Source organism: Mchenga conophoros, linkage group LG1 (genome assembly GCF_057382185.1).
Source record: "Mchenga conophoros isolate Kocher_MC1m ecotype Shallow Benthic linkage group LG1, M_conophoros_male_GT1.1, whole genome shotgun sequence".
Taxonomy (NCBI): Eukaryota; Metazoa; Chordata; class Actinopteri; order Cichliformes; family Cichlidae; genus Mchenga; species Mchenga conophoros.
In genome coordinates, this window is record NC_140526.1 from 24,141,969 (window position 1) to 24,157,338 (window position 15,370).

The following is a 15,370-nucleotide window of genomic DNA, read 5'->3' on the forward strand; positions in this document are numbered from 1 at the left end:
CAAAGCCCAGCAAAACTCCACTTCCTGTTACAGTGAGAGTATATGTCTTGTTTCCTTGGTAGCAATTTTAGAAACAGAGGCATCAGTAAGGGGAACCAGACGGGACATGCAATTCAGCTGAATTCAACCAGGATGGCAGTTATCACTAATATCTTTGAACAAAAAATTCAAATACAAATCAAATGTACAAATCAAAGTTCACAAGGAAACAAAGGAGAACATACACAAAACTGACAAAGTCACTGAATGATGGTCTGCCTATGCTCCAAGGCAAAAACATATACACATACATTTCTTAAAGGCACGAGAAGTGCAATAGTGTCTCAATGAAATGGGCAGTGAGGCTCATACATGGATCAGACGTGCAACTAGAGCTGGGCGATAGAACGATAACGATATGTATCGCGATATAACTTTTACTCGATAGAGAAATTAAACTATCGCGATAGACCTCGCCGCTCTTGTCCTCTTAAAAATAAAAAGGTCAGCCAATCCAAATTAAGTAGCGCAGAGCCAAACCAATCACAGCCGCAGCGTCACGTCGTGTGACTTGTTACGTACAGCACAAGTGCCAAGCCGCACATGTGTATTTGTTTGGGAAGCAGCCAGCCACCGTACAGCCCGGGTAATGGAGGAAATGAGTGTGCCGACTAGGGAAATCAACCGAGCGTGACCGAAGGTTACCGAAGAGAAAACAGATGATGGTTCCAATGCCGGAGAGATTGTCGAACGGAAGAGCCATAGAAGTTCCGTAGTGTGAAGGTATTTCGGCTATTTCAAGTCTGACAAAAAAACAGAGTAGCGTGCACTGTAAATTGTGCCGAAAGCAAGTCTGGAAATACAATAAACTGGTGCATGCGTCACACTGTGCGCCACGTTATTGTTTCGGTGAAATGAATTTCTACAATACTGTTACTGTTAATTCTACTCTCTGCAGTGTTTAAATGCTTACATATACACACAGTTACTGTCCCTCCACACATACGACTCGGTTCTGCTTCTATGCCCCAGCTTTGTTTACTTTTTCCCACCGAGGCTTCTAGACTTCTGATTGGCCAACATTTCTGCACGGTTAGGAATCTAGCGCCACCTGCTGCTTTGGCATGTTCATAGCAGCGTTTTCCTTCATTTCTGCCTTTATGTGTGGACGGGATTATTTTTTAAAACGAAAACGGAAAATCTCCGTTTTCAAAAATACCCGTGTACGTGTGAACGTAGCCTCAGTCTCTGACTGGAAGCGCTAATTCGTCATTCGGCTTTTGTCAGACTAAAGTAACTGTTAAAACTGTTTGAAAAGCTCAGCTATACAACAAGGAGAGATTGAGAATTTCCTTTTAGTTCTCAGTTTATTTGATTTTGACAAAAGTTAGTCAGTTTTGTCTGTTCTTCTGTAAAACAAACTAAGATTTATTTTTAGAATTAATATTTTGTTTCTAAGTGGAATTGACAATTTAGTCTGTTTCGTTTGTTCTATTTTGAAACTTAAACGCTTTAGCGGCTGCCTTTTGTGTAGTTTGCAATATTTGCCTTTATTTATCTGAAAAAGTCTCATGTTCCTTAAGTACATCTACCCTGTTGAACTTATTATGGGAAATAAATATTTAAATAAAAACAAGCTGCTGATTATTTCACATTTTACTTGTGAGCAACGGCACATTTAAATCTTACAAATATAGTTATTTGGCTTATATCGTGATAGATATCGTTATCGCCTGAAATGAAAAAAACATATCGTGATATGAAAAAATCTTATATCGCCCAGCTCTACGTGCAACGTGACCAAAAATCCTACATGTTAGCAAAGTATGACTCATTCAACATTCACTTTACCAGCTCTGCACTCCGTGTAGAGCTGGTAAAGTGCTGCTCAAGAGAAATGTTAACTAGGGTTAGTTAATTGAATCAGCTACTTAAATCCAACATTTTCAACTGCACTTTCTGTCATTGCGTCTTTTACAATAAAGTAAGCATTCATGATATGACAGAAATGGTATGGAAGAAATAGTCTGGAGTGTATTGTGCGTACTCTGAAGGATGGCAATGCTTCAGAGGGTAAAAGCAATCGCTTGTGTTAACTGCCTTTGTGGAAACAACGCAGCTGGCAGTTTGTTCTAACTCTTCTTTTCAATCGTACCCTCATCTTTTGACCCTTAGTCTATGTCCATTGGGGTGCCACTTCAGTAACACTGTTAACTGGATTTTCATTAACAGTTTTCTGTAATAATTTTGCATTTTATCTCGCCAAGCGCTCCTAATGTGCTAGTGTGTATAGTTGCAGTAGCCCAAACAATAGCACATGAGTTGCTGCTCGCTGCACATCCTATGCTCTGTGTGTCAACCTAACCTGATGTGGACGTAACTCTATTTCAGCCACATGACTGGTTCAGCATTGTCCCTGGCTTTTCATGTTGTCCGTGATTTCTATTGCTCGTATTTCAATGATCTTTATCGCCCAGATCTACTGGAGACCAAATTTGTTTACATTTCTGCTAAGGCACAAATTTCACACATAAATCCTGCACATCACCATCTTCATGTGGACATGAACAGTCTGTGCTGTAACAGCAAAGGAACTGAGGCTTTAACTATAGCACAGACAAACAGAACCTACGCAAGCTCAAGGGAGACAGAGATATGCATCACTGCCTCTGCAGTGTAGTCAACATGAACGCCCCAACAAGCTTCAACACTCGGTATAAAACACCACCAACGGCACTGCAGTGTTTTCCTCAGCACTGGTACTGCACCAAAGTGGCAAGCTTCTCCTCCATATTCAATTTCCTCAAACCCCACCATGTTGTGTCTTTCCTTCATATTTTTTAAAGGAGGTGGGAAGGGGGGTGTTCCACTGAACCGACACTGCCAATTTAGATAGTTATCCATTCATACAGTTAGGCTCCAAACTGTATGCAAGCACGTAGTGATAAAATCCGGGCAGCCTGTGGACCCGCAATGCATAAACAAATCCTCTTCACTGGTTTCAGCTTTGACTATGTCTTTCATTGCTTTGTTTACACACAGGGTTGTACAAATCCAAAGCATATCCAAATGCATAAGAGCTAGAGAATTAAGACGCTAACCTAACTGGAAAAGCTGGAAGACCAGTATTGCGTTAGGTCACCAGCTAAACGAGCAATGCTACTGTGCCTTTTGAAAATAGGTCAACATTTGGATGTTACTGGTGCACTCTCTTGAGTAATGTCATGTTAATTATTGTCTGGGATACAAAGGTGCCCCTTAGTCTTAAAGCATAAATATACAAATAAGCCAATTATTAGCCTAAAGACCGCGGACAGTTTACATCAAACCACCTTTGCTTGCAAAAACCTTTCAAAAACACACGCACAGCGCTACTCTGTTAGTAATGCCACACGTGGGCATGGGGTACCAATGTTTGCAGTATTGGCTGCTGACTAAGATATTTAGACTTAATTTTAAAGAGTCAACATATTGACAATCACATCAAGCTCAAAAAATGATTCACCACAACTAAATAAATTTTGCTTCAGAGTGTAGACGATTTCTCAATGTGTATCTAAGAGAAGGGATTCCTTCTTTCAAACTCGGATCACTTGGGAGGGGGGATGAAGAGGATAACCCCTCAATAAAGCTGCACTTGAGAAGTAATTCTTAATATTTTAAGAGGAAAAAAACAAAAGTACATGTAGTTCAATGGCGATACAATGTCAAAGCGCTGGTCAAAAAGAGTAAATGCACGAAAACATTGCACATTCACACCATAATAACGGGTTAATCTCGGGGACAGCAGGAGTCAGTTTGTTGTTGTTGCCATGTTAGCTTTGCAGGGAGAGTAAAAGCACACCTACCTCTGTCTGATTCCCACAATTTCAACCAGTTACTGAATCTTTAACGTTTAGTCTACGCCGTGGTGTTTTCCGCCGATGCTGGATGGTCCCATTTGTCGCCGTCGGTTCACTATACACTGCTCCGGAGACATCCGCATAAATTTGCGACGACCATCGCAGCTCATTCGAGTCGAGGCTAGCGCTAGCTTGTTAAAATCGTGTAGACCAACAAACAGACGTCCACAGAAAAAACACTAAAATATCCACGAGAATTCGTTTACAGCGTTGCTATTTCATCTTCTCCAAAAACTACGGACCTTTAACGGTCCACCTATGTAGCTCGAGGCTAGCTTGGGTAAATATAAGCCATCAAAAGATGTTATTTTTGTTTCGCTTTAATCCTCTCCGCCAAACCATTCGAGCGGTTTTCGAGCGGCCTTAGCATACAGTGTGCTGGGACGCTCGGCACGGAAACGAGTCGCGGATGAAACGCGAGCTCTGATTGGCTACGATGCTGTAGGCGGATACCTTTGCAGTGCACTTTGAAAACGACGCCATTTTGGATCAGCCCAACCACCCTATCCACCCTTCTGTCCAAGCTTGAGACGTGCCCCAACGTGGCGGCCCATGTGTCACAGTTTCAAACGCCTGAGACAACGCTCCATTATATAGTTGGAGGACCACGAAAAGGAAATGGAGTACGGGCGTTGGGTGCACTCGTTTTTCTGTCTTTATAAAAACCCATTGCCAGCTCGCGTGGTACATGTTCCTAGACACGTTTACGCCGGTTGGCTCGCATCAGTAAGTGGAAGCACTTGTTTATGACAAAATAGTTCAGACAGACTTTGTCGCGCAGGCGCACAGACATTCGCGAGTTCGTGTTGTCTGACCCTGATGTGAGCTATTTTGCGACACTTATTGAGAGGGGGGGGGGAATCCCTGTGATAATTAAACACCTGCAGCTTCACAGAATTACCTACAGGACCTCGGTGTGTGCCTCTATGCACACTGCTATTCTATAACCAATCCGTTTAAGTCCATTTACCACTCATTTAGTACGAGAGCAGTAGTTATCCCCTCTAAGTCTTTTTAGCTTAGCTATACTGACCTTCCTGATACCATTGGGCCTGGTAACCCGCAAGAAAAAATTCTGTATCATCATAAGTCATAGTAGTTATACATACATCATACTCGCTGGCATGTTTTTTAGTATTTAAGAATTTATTAATGAATGTAAAATAATTTAAACAACACTATCGGCGGTTTGGGGTTGATACTTTGAAATTGTAAATGATTATCCTTGTGAAAAACGCTCTGGAAAACTTTTTATTATAATTCTTAAGATATGCATGTTTCACGGCCTTTTATATGTCTAATGACGTGATCTAAGTGCAGCTTTCGGCTGATGAGTCTGTGAAGAAACCGGAGCGTGCTGGTGAACAAACCTGACAGACCCGTGGTTAAACTGATACGTGAACGGATGATACGAATGCTCCTATTGGCCGAAAGGAAAACTCCAAACTCTCATTGGGTCACTTTTATGCCATTCAATCAGACCTGTACATACAGTTCCATACAGTCTGCGTTTCTACGACATTGTTTTCATTATCCACAAAGCCTTTCTTCTTTCTTCTTACTTGACTGAAGCTTATTCACATTAATAATACCGGGTATTATTATTATTATTATTATTATTATTATTATTATTATTAAACTGGACCGAAACACAAAAGCACCCTGCTCTCAATCTAACCCCACGTAACCAACATTGTCTGTTTTCATATGCATTCATTTTGCTAAATCGCACCGTACCAAAACAGCTCAATCATCTTAACCAACAGCGCTCTCTGGTGGACCAGTGATACATCTTTGACTGAAAAATCAAGTAAACAAACACCCACAACGCTTTACTGCAGGCTTCACGGGAAGCAGTACATTTGCTAATTTAAACCGTTTACATACATTACACACATTTTTCTTTTTTTAATTCTTTGAAAATTGCGGTTAATTTCGCAACAATAAAGAGGGGGGTAAAGGTAACTGTACTCTCTGATGTGTCGTAAATGTGCTGCTTTAAAGCTGTTTTGCGTAAATCCTGCGCAAACATATGCGCAGCTTGCAGGTCCTTAAAGATCGACAAAGAAAGGTTAAAGTTCAAAGTTCGACTTCCGAGATGCGTTTAACTGTATTATTTAGCATTCTGCACATACTGAACACACAATGTATCTCTAACGAGGATTATTAAATAATGAAATCCGATTTTTTTTAAAAATTAAATAGTCTTTGTGAGTTTCTCGCGCCGAAGTAGGTCCCCGCAGGGCTGCCGTCTTTGCCCGGCTGAGCGGTTGAATAACAACGAGCTCGAGCTCCAAACCGAGCTCTAAACCTCCGAGGAGACGGAGACAGCTATGTCGGTGCAATTAGCTCCGTTAAATGTTCGCTTTCGACTAACGACAGCCACTATGTCAGCTTTGTTGTTGCAGCAAAGTGCTGGTGTTTGTCGCAAATACAGCAGAGGTTTATTGTGGACGCTGCTGAAGCGAAACTGTTATGTATTGGAGAGCAAGCCATTATCCAGCCGCGGTGTTCAAAATGTCCCATCTAGGTGTGATCACGTGAGGAAGACGCTTCTTACAAAGTCAGAGCGGACTCTTACAGATCAGCAGCAACAGAAACTCATACAGGTAAGAGTGAAGTAACTAATAGGATGAGTGGCCATGGATGGCCACTTCATTCGGAGGAAAGGTGGTTTAAATGACTGACGGTTGTTGATGCCAGACAGGAGTATTTCAGAAAATGCTGTTCTGCAGGGGGGTTTCTTCTTGTTTACCGAGAATGGTCCAAAAAAGAGGAAATATCCGGTGACCTATGGTTCTCTGGATTAAAATGCCTTGTTGATGCGAGAGGTCAGAGGAGAATTCCCAGATTGCTTTGAGCAGAAGAGCATCTCTGAGCAGCTGAACTTTGAAGCAGATGGGCTATAGCAGCAGAAGACCACTCCTGTCAGATAAGAACAGAAAACTGAGTCTAAATTTCACACAGGTTCATCAAAATTGGACAATAGAAGATTGGAAAAACATTGCGTGGTCTGTTGAGTTGATTTCTTCTGTCACATTCAGATGGCATGGCCAGAATTTGGCATAAACAACACGAGAGCATGAATCCATCCTGATCCGTCCATGACTCAGCTGTGTTGCTATCATGTCGATCTGGACCAAAATCTCAGAGAAATTTGTCCAGCACCTTATTGGATCGATGTCACAAAGGATTAAGGCAGGTCTGAGGACGAGGTGTACCTAAAGAAATGGCCAAGAAATATCTTTTTAGCAGAAGGCTCAACATGATTGATTTTTCAACACTTGATCTATAAGTAATTTTATCTCCCAAAACAGTGCTAATAGCTTTTTTGGCATCAACTGAGGTTGATATCTAATAATAAAATAATCAGAAGTATCCATGGCTCTAGTCAAATTTCCTTCTCACATGTCATTCTAACTTCATGTAAGAAAATATTAATCTCTCTGCACTGTTGTTACTGAGATTTACTTCACATATATGGTATAGTTTTATTATAATGATTTAACTTGTTAAATTTGAAAGTGTCAAATATGATCGCCTTAATCACTTGTCTAGCGTGGAAAGAAAAGCGTCTGGAATTTTTCAAGTTTCTTCAAGGAAACTTAAAAAAAGTCCAGAGGCTTTTCTCCTTAGACTATGATGACCTGGATGACTGAGAACCGTCACAGATGCCTTAATAACTTATTTTTATTCTACTCTGGAAAGTCTTCAGTTTGAGATTGTGACATTGTCTGTTGTTTTTCCTTAAGTTGTAAACACATTTGTTGATAATAAATTTACACACTTTTGATTTAACTAGGTTTTCTAGTTCTGATTTTGATTCTGATTTCTTTCCACCTTTTTTCTCCAATATTCCCATAACAGAGTCTTCTCCACAGACCTTTGGGGCCTAGCTTGGTGGGACTTAGAAAAGAGCTAATTAGGAACAACCTGCTCAGGAACCCTGTTGGTTTGGCAAATTTACTCGGTAAATACTTAGTTTACCTTCATAAGTTGTTTAAAAATTCACTTATAGCTGCTTTAAATTAAACTGTTTGATTTCAGGGGCAACAAATCTCTTCAGTACATCTCAGTCTAATCAAAACAAAGATAAAAAGAATGGGCCAAAGGGGAAGACGCCAGAGGAAGATGAAGGTAAGCGATGCATATTTTTTTGCTACTTGATGCAACTGATAAATACCTGCACCACACCTGGTTTCTTTGTCACGTCATTTACTTTATTTTATTTTTTATTTTCGGCCTCACCTTTCAGAGGAGAAGAAACGTCGTGAACAGGAGGATCAGATGTACCGGGAACGCCTGCGAACCCTCTTCATCATAGCGCTCATCATGAGCCTGCTGAACTCCATTAACACCAGTGGCGGTAACATCTCTTGGAACGACTTTGTGAACGAGATGCTTGCCAAGGGGGAGGTGTCACGTGTGCAGGTCGTTCCCGAGAGTGACATTGTGGAAATATACCTTCATCCCGGAGCAGTCATCTTCGGAAGGCCTGTATGTTGTACATGATTTTCTGCACACACACACACACACACACACACACACACACACACACACAGTTAACACACTCAAAGTAGTGCAGGAGACCCTCATGCTTAATTCTAATTTCCTGCTACGTCTCATGCTTTGCAGAGGCTGGCGCTTATGTACAGAATGCAGGTTGCCAACATTGACAAGTTCGAGGAGAAGCTGAGAGCTGCCGAGGAGGAGCTGAATATTGACAGCAAGGACAGAATACCAGTGTCCTACAAGCGCACTGGATTTTTTGGGAAGTAAGAAAACAACTCTTATCAGAGCAGACATTCTAAGAAATCGTTTATGAGGTGCCTTCCTAATCTTTTCTGAGGATTAAGAAATAATTCAAGGCACTGCTAAAATCATACAGAGCAGATACGACAACAAAAACAAAATTATGGCTTATTTTGCTTTTCATAAAAACATAAGTTCAGCAGTATTCATTTATTTATTTATTTATTTTCTCCTCATGAATGCCTGTGTGCCAGAAACATGTTGGGAGTTTTTTGTTGTGAAAATAAATTTTAAATTTAAATTTTATTTTGAAAAGAAAATGCCTTGGAGTTTTTTTTTTCGTTTTTTTTCTTTTTCATATTTTATGCTACGTGTATCCCTGCCAAACAGCACTTCCAGTAGAAGTTGTTTGAATCCAAGAAGCGCTTCTTTTCAAATCCATTTGAACTTCATTATTGTTTCTTAGACTATGGGCGTATGCATGCAATCAATGTGGTCATAAATGTTAATATTTGAACTACAGGTTTGTCGTAATTTCAAGTTAAAAACAGCCTTTTTCCTCCCTCTATTCTTGTTTCAGTGCAGTCTATGCTCTGGGCATGGCTGCGATCGGTGTGGCGATTCTCTGGTATATCTTTCGACTTGCTGGCATGGGTGGCAGAGATGGCGGCTTCAGTGCTTTTGTAAATGAAACACATTTTAGCAAACTGACATCTATGTTGTTTGTTCTGTGGACTAACTCCACATTCCAACTTGCCTAACAGAATCAGCTGAAGATGGCCAAGTTCACCATCGTGGATGGGAAGTCGGGTAAAGGTGTGAGCTTCAAAGATGTGGCAGGCATGCATGAGGCTAAATTGGAAGTAAAGGAATTTGTTGACTACCTCAAGGTAAGAAACGTACTCAAAAGTTAAAATATGTTCATTTTGCACAAGTGAAGCACATTAAATATTTGAGATTTAATTAAGAAAGCCTTGATCAACTGAATCCTCAAACCTCCTCCTCTGCGGCTTAATACTCACAGCACTAGCTTTACCTTTTCATAGAGTCCTGAACGATACCTCCAGCTTGGCGCCAAGGTGCCCAAGGGTGCATTGTTGCTTGGCCCTCCAGGATGTGGGAAGACCCTGCTTGCTAAGGCTGTAGCTACGGAAGCCCAGGTGCCGTTTCTGGCTATGGCTGGCTCTGAGTTTGTGGAGGTCATTGGAGGTATGGACACACAGCATGAGCATCAACATGATGCTAATATTCACTGTGTGAGTTGATGATGTTGTTTATGATCATCATATAGATATAGTATTGGGTTTTACTGTAGTGAAAGCTATCTGATTTACTTGAGCCTGTAAGAGCGAGTGCCCTATTTTTTATATGTATATGCGCTGTAACAGTGATACATAAAAAATCCCAACAATCACATGACCAGCTGTGAACAAGCACTTTGCGACAGTCCCCTTTTTCAGGAGGAAACCTCCAGCAGAACCAGATCATGTACAGCGATGTGTTTGTTTGTAGGCCTGGGTGCTGCTCGGGTCAGGAGTTTATTCAAGGAGGCTCGCACTCGAGCACCCTGCATCGTCTACATCGATGAGATCGATGCTGTGGGAAAGAAGCGCTCCACCAACATGTCAGGTTTCTCCAACACTGAGGAGGAGCAGACTCTCAACCAGCTGCTAGTAGAGATGGATGGTGAGTAAAACATCTAGTTTTAGAGCAGCCCATTCGCGTTTCAGGCAGAATACTAACCTCCTCTTCTTTTGCAGGCATGGGAACAACAGACCATGTCATTGTTCTTGCTTCCACTAACAGAGCAGATATTTTGGATAATGCTCTAATGAGACCAGGCAGACTGGACAGACACATCTTTATAGATCTGCCAACACTGCAGGTATCATTGGGTATCTTCCAAATGGGTATCCTTGTCATTTGTTGCTGAGCATTTAATAACAACTTAACCTTGCTGCTGTGCAGGAGATTTGGATTGGTTTGTTTCATTTCGATTGTTTTCCAGGAGAGGAAGGAGATCTTTGAGCAGCATCTGAAGATCTTGAAGCTGACTCAGCCAGCGAATTTCTACTCCCTGCGTCTGGCAGAGCTCACCCCAGGCTTCAGTGGTACGTGCACATTTATGGTTCTCCTTAGGGATGGGGATCAAGAACCAAAAAACTGTCCAGTCAATTGTAATCATCAAGCTTGTTAGCTTATCTTCTGTGTAGGCTTGCTCAGACAACAAATCAGGAATCAATAAAATAATCAGTATTGGTTTAATAAGTAGACTCCCTCTTGGCATTGGTATCATTTAAAGAGCATCATTCCTAGTCCTAACTGAAGTCTATGAACATCTTTGGGCATACTAAAGTACTGGTCTATCTGCCTCCATGAAGAAAGAGAAGTTCTAAATCAAAAAGGATAAAACATCTCAACACTGCTGATGTTGAAGTGTTATTCTAACGTTTGTTATCTCATGGTGTCTCTGCAGGTGCAGACATTGCAAACATTTGTAACGAAGCTGCTCTGCATGCTGCCAGAGAAGGGTACAAATCCATCGATACCTTTAACTTTGAGTATGCGGTGGAGAGAGTTATAGCAGGTACAATAATGCACACGCTAAGTTCTGGGAAATAAATATTTCTCATGTGTCGGTGGCAAAATCTGACAAATGTGTGTCATCAGGAAGCGTAAAGAAGAGTAAGATCCTGTCTAAAGAGGAGCAGAGGGTCATTGCCTTCCATGAGTCTGGACATGCCTTAGTGGGATGGCTCCTTGAGCACACAGAAGCAGTTATGAAGGTACTTGAAATGTGACGCATTCTATATAAGTAAATCTTTCCAGATCTAATTGTCATGTTTAGCTTTAATCAGATAAGTCCAAAGTGTTCCACAGAGCGTGTTGAGAGTAGGGTTTCATTTCAGAGGAGCACTTGTTTCTCCACTTCACCACTGATAAGTGTTTTGGCAGTTTATACAGATGCCTGGATTATTCATAATCCTGGGTCTCTCTTCAGTTGCTCCTTTTCTGCCTCTTATACCATTTGCTGTATTAGACTTTCACACATCTGTGTATAAAAACCCAAATGGATATGCCGCATGTCCCACACAAGACACAACTATGAACAAGGACTGTGGAGGTTATATGTTGATCTAGAAAAGCATACAGTTTAATAGGCTATGATACAAATGTAAATACTCTAAAAAGGCAACAGTGCAATTGGTTAACCCTTAATCTGTACAATTCACCTTTTTATAAACCTTTCATAAACTGACAGATCATGTGATGTGTTTCAGGTTTCCATTGCTCCACGTACAAACGCAGCTCTAGGATTTGCCCAGATCTTACCCCGTGACCAGTATCTCTTCACCAAGGAGCAGCTGTTTGAGCGGATGTGTATGGCTCTAGGAGGAAGAGCTGCTGAAGCAATCACCTTTAACAAGGTTACTACAGGTACCCTGCAACTAATCTTCACACGAATCAGCTGCAATGTTAAAACCACCTGCTTGATATCGTTAAGGTTCTCTTTTTCTGACACTAAACCAGCTCTGGCCTGTTGGAGCTTACAGTCAGGCCTTCTTTGCAGGTGTCCTGTGGGGTCTGCTCCAGGGTAATTTTAGAGGATCTTTTGGGTCTTGTGGGAGGCTAACCCAGCTATCATAGGCTACGTTCACACTGCAGGTCTTAATGCTCAATTCCGATTTTTTGATCAAATCCGATTTTTTTTGGTCTGCTCGTTCACACTACAAATAAAATGCGACAGCAAACGCGCTGTAGTGTGAACGCTTAAAGCGGCCCGCATGCGCAAAAGAAGACGTCACACACAACACGCTCTGTTTAGACCCAGACCAAACAGTATTGTTTGACTGATGGCCCTTAATATAAAGACTTCGGACTTTACATTTCCCAATTTTTGCTTTAAGTTATTTTGTTATTCACATAATAATGTAAATAACCTAATAATTATCCTTATTGCTGTTTTAGAGGAGCGGTGCTTCAAAGGGTAGTTGCAGATTTCTGTCAGAATCTGCAGATTATACAGTACAAATAAAATGTTCACATTTCTCCAACGTTGTCTTCCCAACAGTTTCACTGACATCTACACTGGATGGCCAGGAAGCGTTCGCGATGTCTTCTCTGGAGCTGATAATTGGCGTCTGTCTTGTTTCAGTGACGTAAAAGACGGATTTAATGCGACATGACCGATCAAACAGCAGTCGCTTTCTGAAACATCAGACATGTATCGGATTCAGTACCACATACGAAAGTGACCCAGATCGGATTTGAAAATATCGGATTTGTGCCGTTCACACTGTCACACCATGATCGCATATGGGTCGCATAGGGTCAAAAAAAATTAGATTTGATGCGCTTTCGCCTGCAGTGTGAACGTAGCCATAGGGTGAAACTGGTTGGCACTCTGTTGTAGGATCTGTGTTTCAAGGTTGTTCCTGTACACCTGGATATTCTTACCAAGCAGTTTTTGTGGTGTAGAGAGGTCCATTGTCCTCCTGGAGTAGACTGTTATCATCAGGGGGAAATGTTGCTATTGGTGTTTAGTGTGATTAGTCTCCAACTGTGACAAACTAACACACAGAAGAAAGCCAGGATCCAAGGTCAGAGAGCAAATTGTTACATTAACATGACTGATGATTTACACCCATGTTTATGGTTTCTATTTCCTGTAATCACAACCTACCAGTGAACACTTCTCTTTTTTTTTTGGTCATACTGCTTACTTTAAATACATTTTCTATTATCAGTCAAATATCTAATTGCTGGGCAGCCAAATAAATATTCTCCCTTTTGGCAAGTTTGGTTAAACCTGAAAGATGTGGGAGTGGGCTTTAATTAAATTTAAACATTAAGCGTCTTTTTTTCTGTGTCCCCAGGAGCTCAAGATGACTTGCGCAAGGTGACGCGTGTGGCCTACTCCATGGTGAAGCAGTACGGCATGTGCGACAGTGTCGGGCAGGTCTCGTTCCCAGAAACAGAAGAGCAAGGTGCCATTGGGCGCCGTCCTTTCAGCCAGGGCCTGCAGCAGCAGATGGACCATGTGGGTTCAAAAATCGGATTAGTCCTCTGTTCTCAGATTAGCACTGTGAATGTTGAAGTAATAAGCTAATATTATTATGCTAAAGTATACATTTGTAGCTCTTGCAGCTGTTAGAGTATGTACGGGACATTTTCTGAAGGTTTGGACGCTTTGCTACAAGCATCCTATTAAAAATAATATTTTTTTATAATCATAATATTTCTCAGTTTTAATGTTATTTGTATTCATTCAAATGTAATCTTAAAAGCAGTTGCAAATCATTGACATTTGTTTTAAAAGTGAATTGGTAAATTTGAATACATCTTTCTGTATTTGCAGGAGGCTAAGATAATGATAGCTCGTGCATACAGACAAACGGAGAAGCTGCTCCTGGACAACAGAGACAAACTAACACTGGTCGGTTGTTTTCTTCTTTATGCGTTTTAATCATGTGAGGCCAATTCTTCTGTATTGCCTTTAAAAACTCGCTGGGTCTGTCTTTCCAGTTGGCCAATGCGCTGCTTGAGCGTGAAGTCGTGAACTACGATGACATTGAAGCCTTGCTGGGTCCACCACCCCATGGGCCCAAGAAGATGATCCTCCCACAGAGCTGGGTGGAGGCAGAGAGGGACAAACAAGACACAGGAGAAGACGAGCCTCAGCCGCCTCCACCCCACAAGCAGACAGACGAGGACATGAACCCTCAGCTGGTGTGATCTTCGAAATGTACAGCGTATTTAGTCCCTTCTTTAGTGCTTTATATTTCTAACAGTGAAAGTTTATAAAAAACTCTGCAGTCCGTGCAAACTTTCGTGCAAATGAACATTTGCAGTTGTCTCCACTTAGCTAATGTGTGTGATAATCTGCAACTTTCAGAATGAATATTTTTGGGGAATTCCATCATTTCTCTCGTGTGCTTGCTGCCGAGACATATGATTATGCAATGGTGACAATAAAAACAAGTGTTTTTAAACAGGATTACAAACAAATACAAGTGCTAACAGTTGAGAAAAAGCCTCTGAACAGTATTTACTTTGTGCACTTAGCAGGTTTATGCCAACATAGGTGTTGATGGCTCCAGTAGATGTGATCTTTTTAATTTAAAAAATATAATAAATCATTTTCAGGGTTAGCTTCAGATATTTCTTTGGAAAATCTGTGTTATTTTAGATGGCAGAAGTGAAGCTGCTTGAGCATTTGTAACTGGAGTTTTTCTTTACTGAAATAATCTGTACTGTTAGGTCACATGCACAAAATATATTGGCACTGATGTTTGTGACTGGGGTTTTAAAAACTCATCAAGGTGTGCATTAGTCTGTAGTGAGCTGCAGTTAGACCGCTTAGACCTGAAACAGAGGCGGTGAGGAATAACTGTTCTGAGGAAACCACATTCTGCATTTTGTAAAACACCTTTAAAGCTGAGATTTCAAAATGTATGTCATGCTGGTGATGAAGCAGCAGATTTTCCACCACACACTTTGGTCTTTCTCTCATCTTGAATCAGTAATTAAGTAGGAACAGATTAGAAGGTGTTTCTTTTTTGAGAAACGATGTTTGTCAGGGACTGCACGTTGGTTTTATTGCTAGAAGTGAATATAAAGCTCCAAAGAATGGTTTTGCCAAATATTTAAATAAAGTTTTATTTAAACATTGTGTTGTTCTTTGTGGAACATCTAATATTAATGGTATGTATTGATGATGATAATGATAATAATAA

The 15,370-nt window shown here is 41.0% G+C and overlaps 2 protein-coding genes across 4 annotated transcripts in view; one reads left to right on the plus strand and one right to left on the minus strand.

Moving 5' to 3' along the window:
* The window catches only part of ankrd11 (ankyrin repeat domain 11), a 119,896-nt gene extending 115,609 nt beyond the window's left edge, over nt 1-4,287 (minus strand). For all 3 annotated transcript variants that reach the window (XM_085271109.1, XM_085271117.1, XM_085271099.1), the window contains exon 1: nt 3,828-4,287. The gene's annotated coding sequence lies outside the window, so the exon portion shown is untranslated. The remainder of the gene's footprint in view (nt 1-3,827) is intronic.
* A 1,645-nt stretch (nt 4,288-5,932) lies between these two features.
* Nucleotides 5,933-15,303, plus strand: spg7 (SPG7 matrix AAA peptidase subunit, paraplegin). Its single transcript, XM_085271126.1, has 17 exons — nt 5,933-6,490; nt 7,749-7,851; nt 7,929-8,018; nt 8,137-8,378; nt 8,517-8,656; nt 9,214-9,316; nt 9,398-9,523; nt 9,680-9,842; nt 10,146-10,319; nt 10,394-10,518; nt 10,642-10,744; nt 11,110-11,220; nt 11,304-11,419; nt 11,915-12,071; nt 13,511-13,674; nt 13,993-14,070; nt 14,160-15,303. The coding sequence occupies exons 1-17, from the start codon at nt 6,215-6,217 to the stop codon at nt 14,367-14,369; spliced, it is 2,481 nt and encodes an 826-aa protein (XP_085127252.1). The 5' UTR covers nt 5,933-6,214; the 3' UTR covers nt 14,370-15,303.
* Nucleotides 15,304-15,370: the final 67 nt, after the last annotated feature.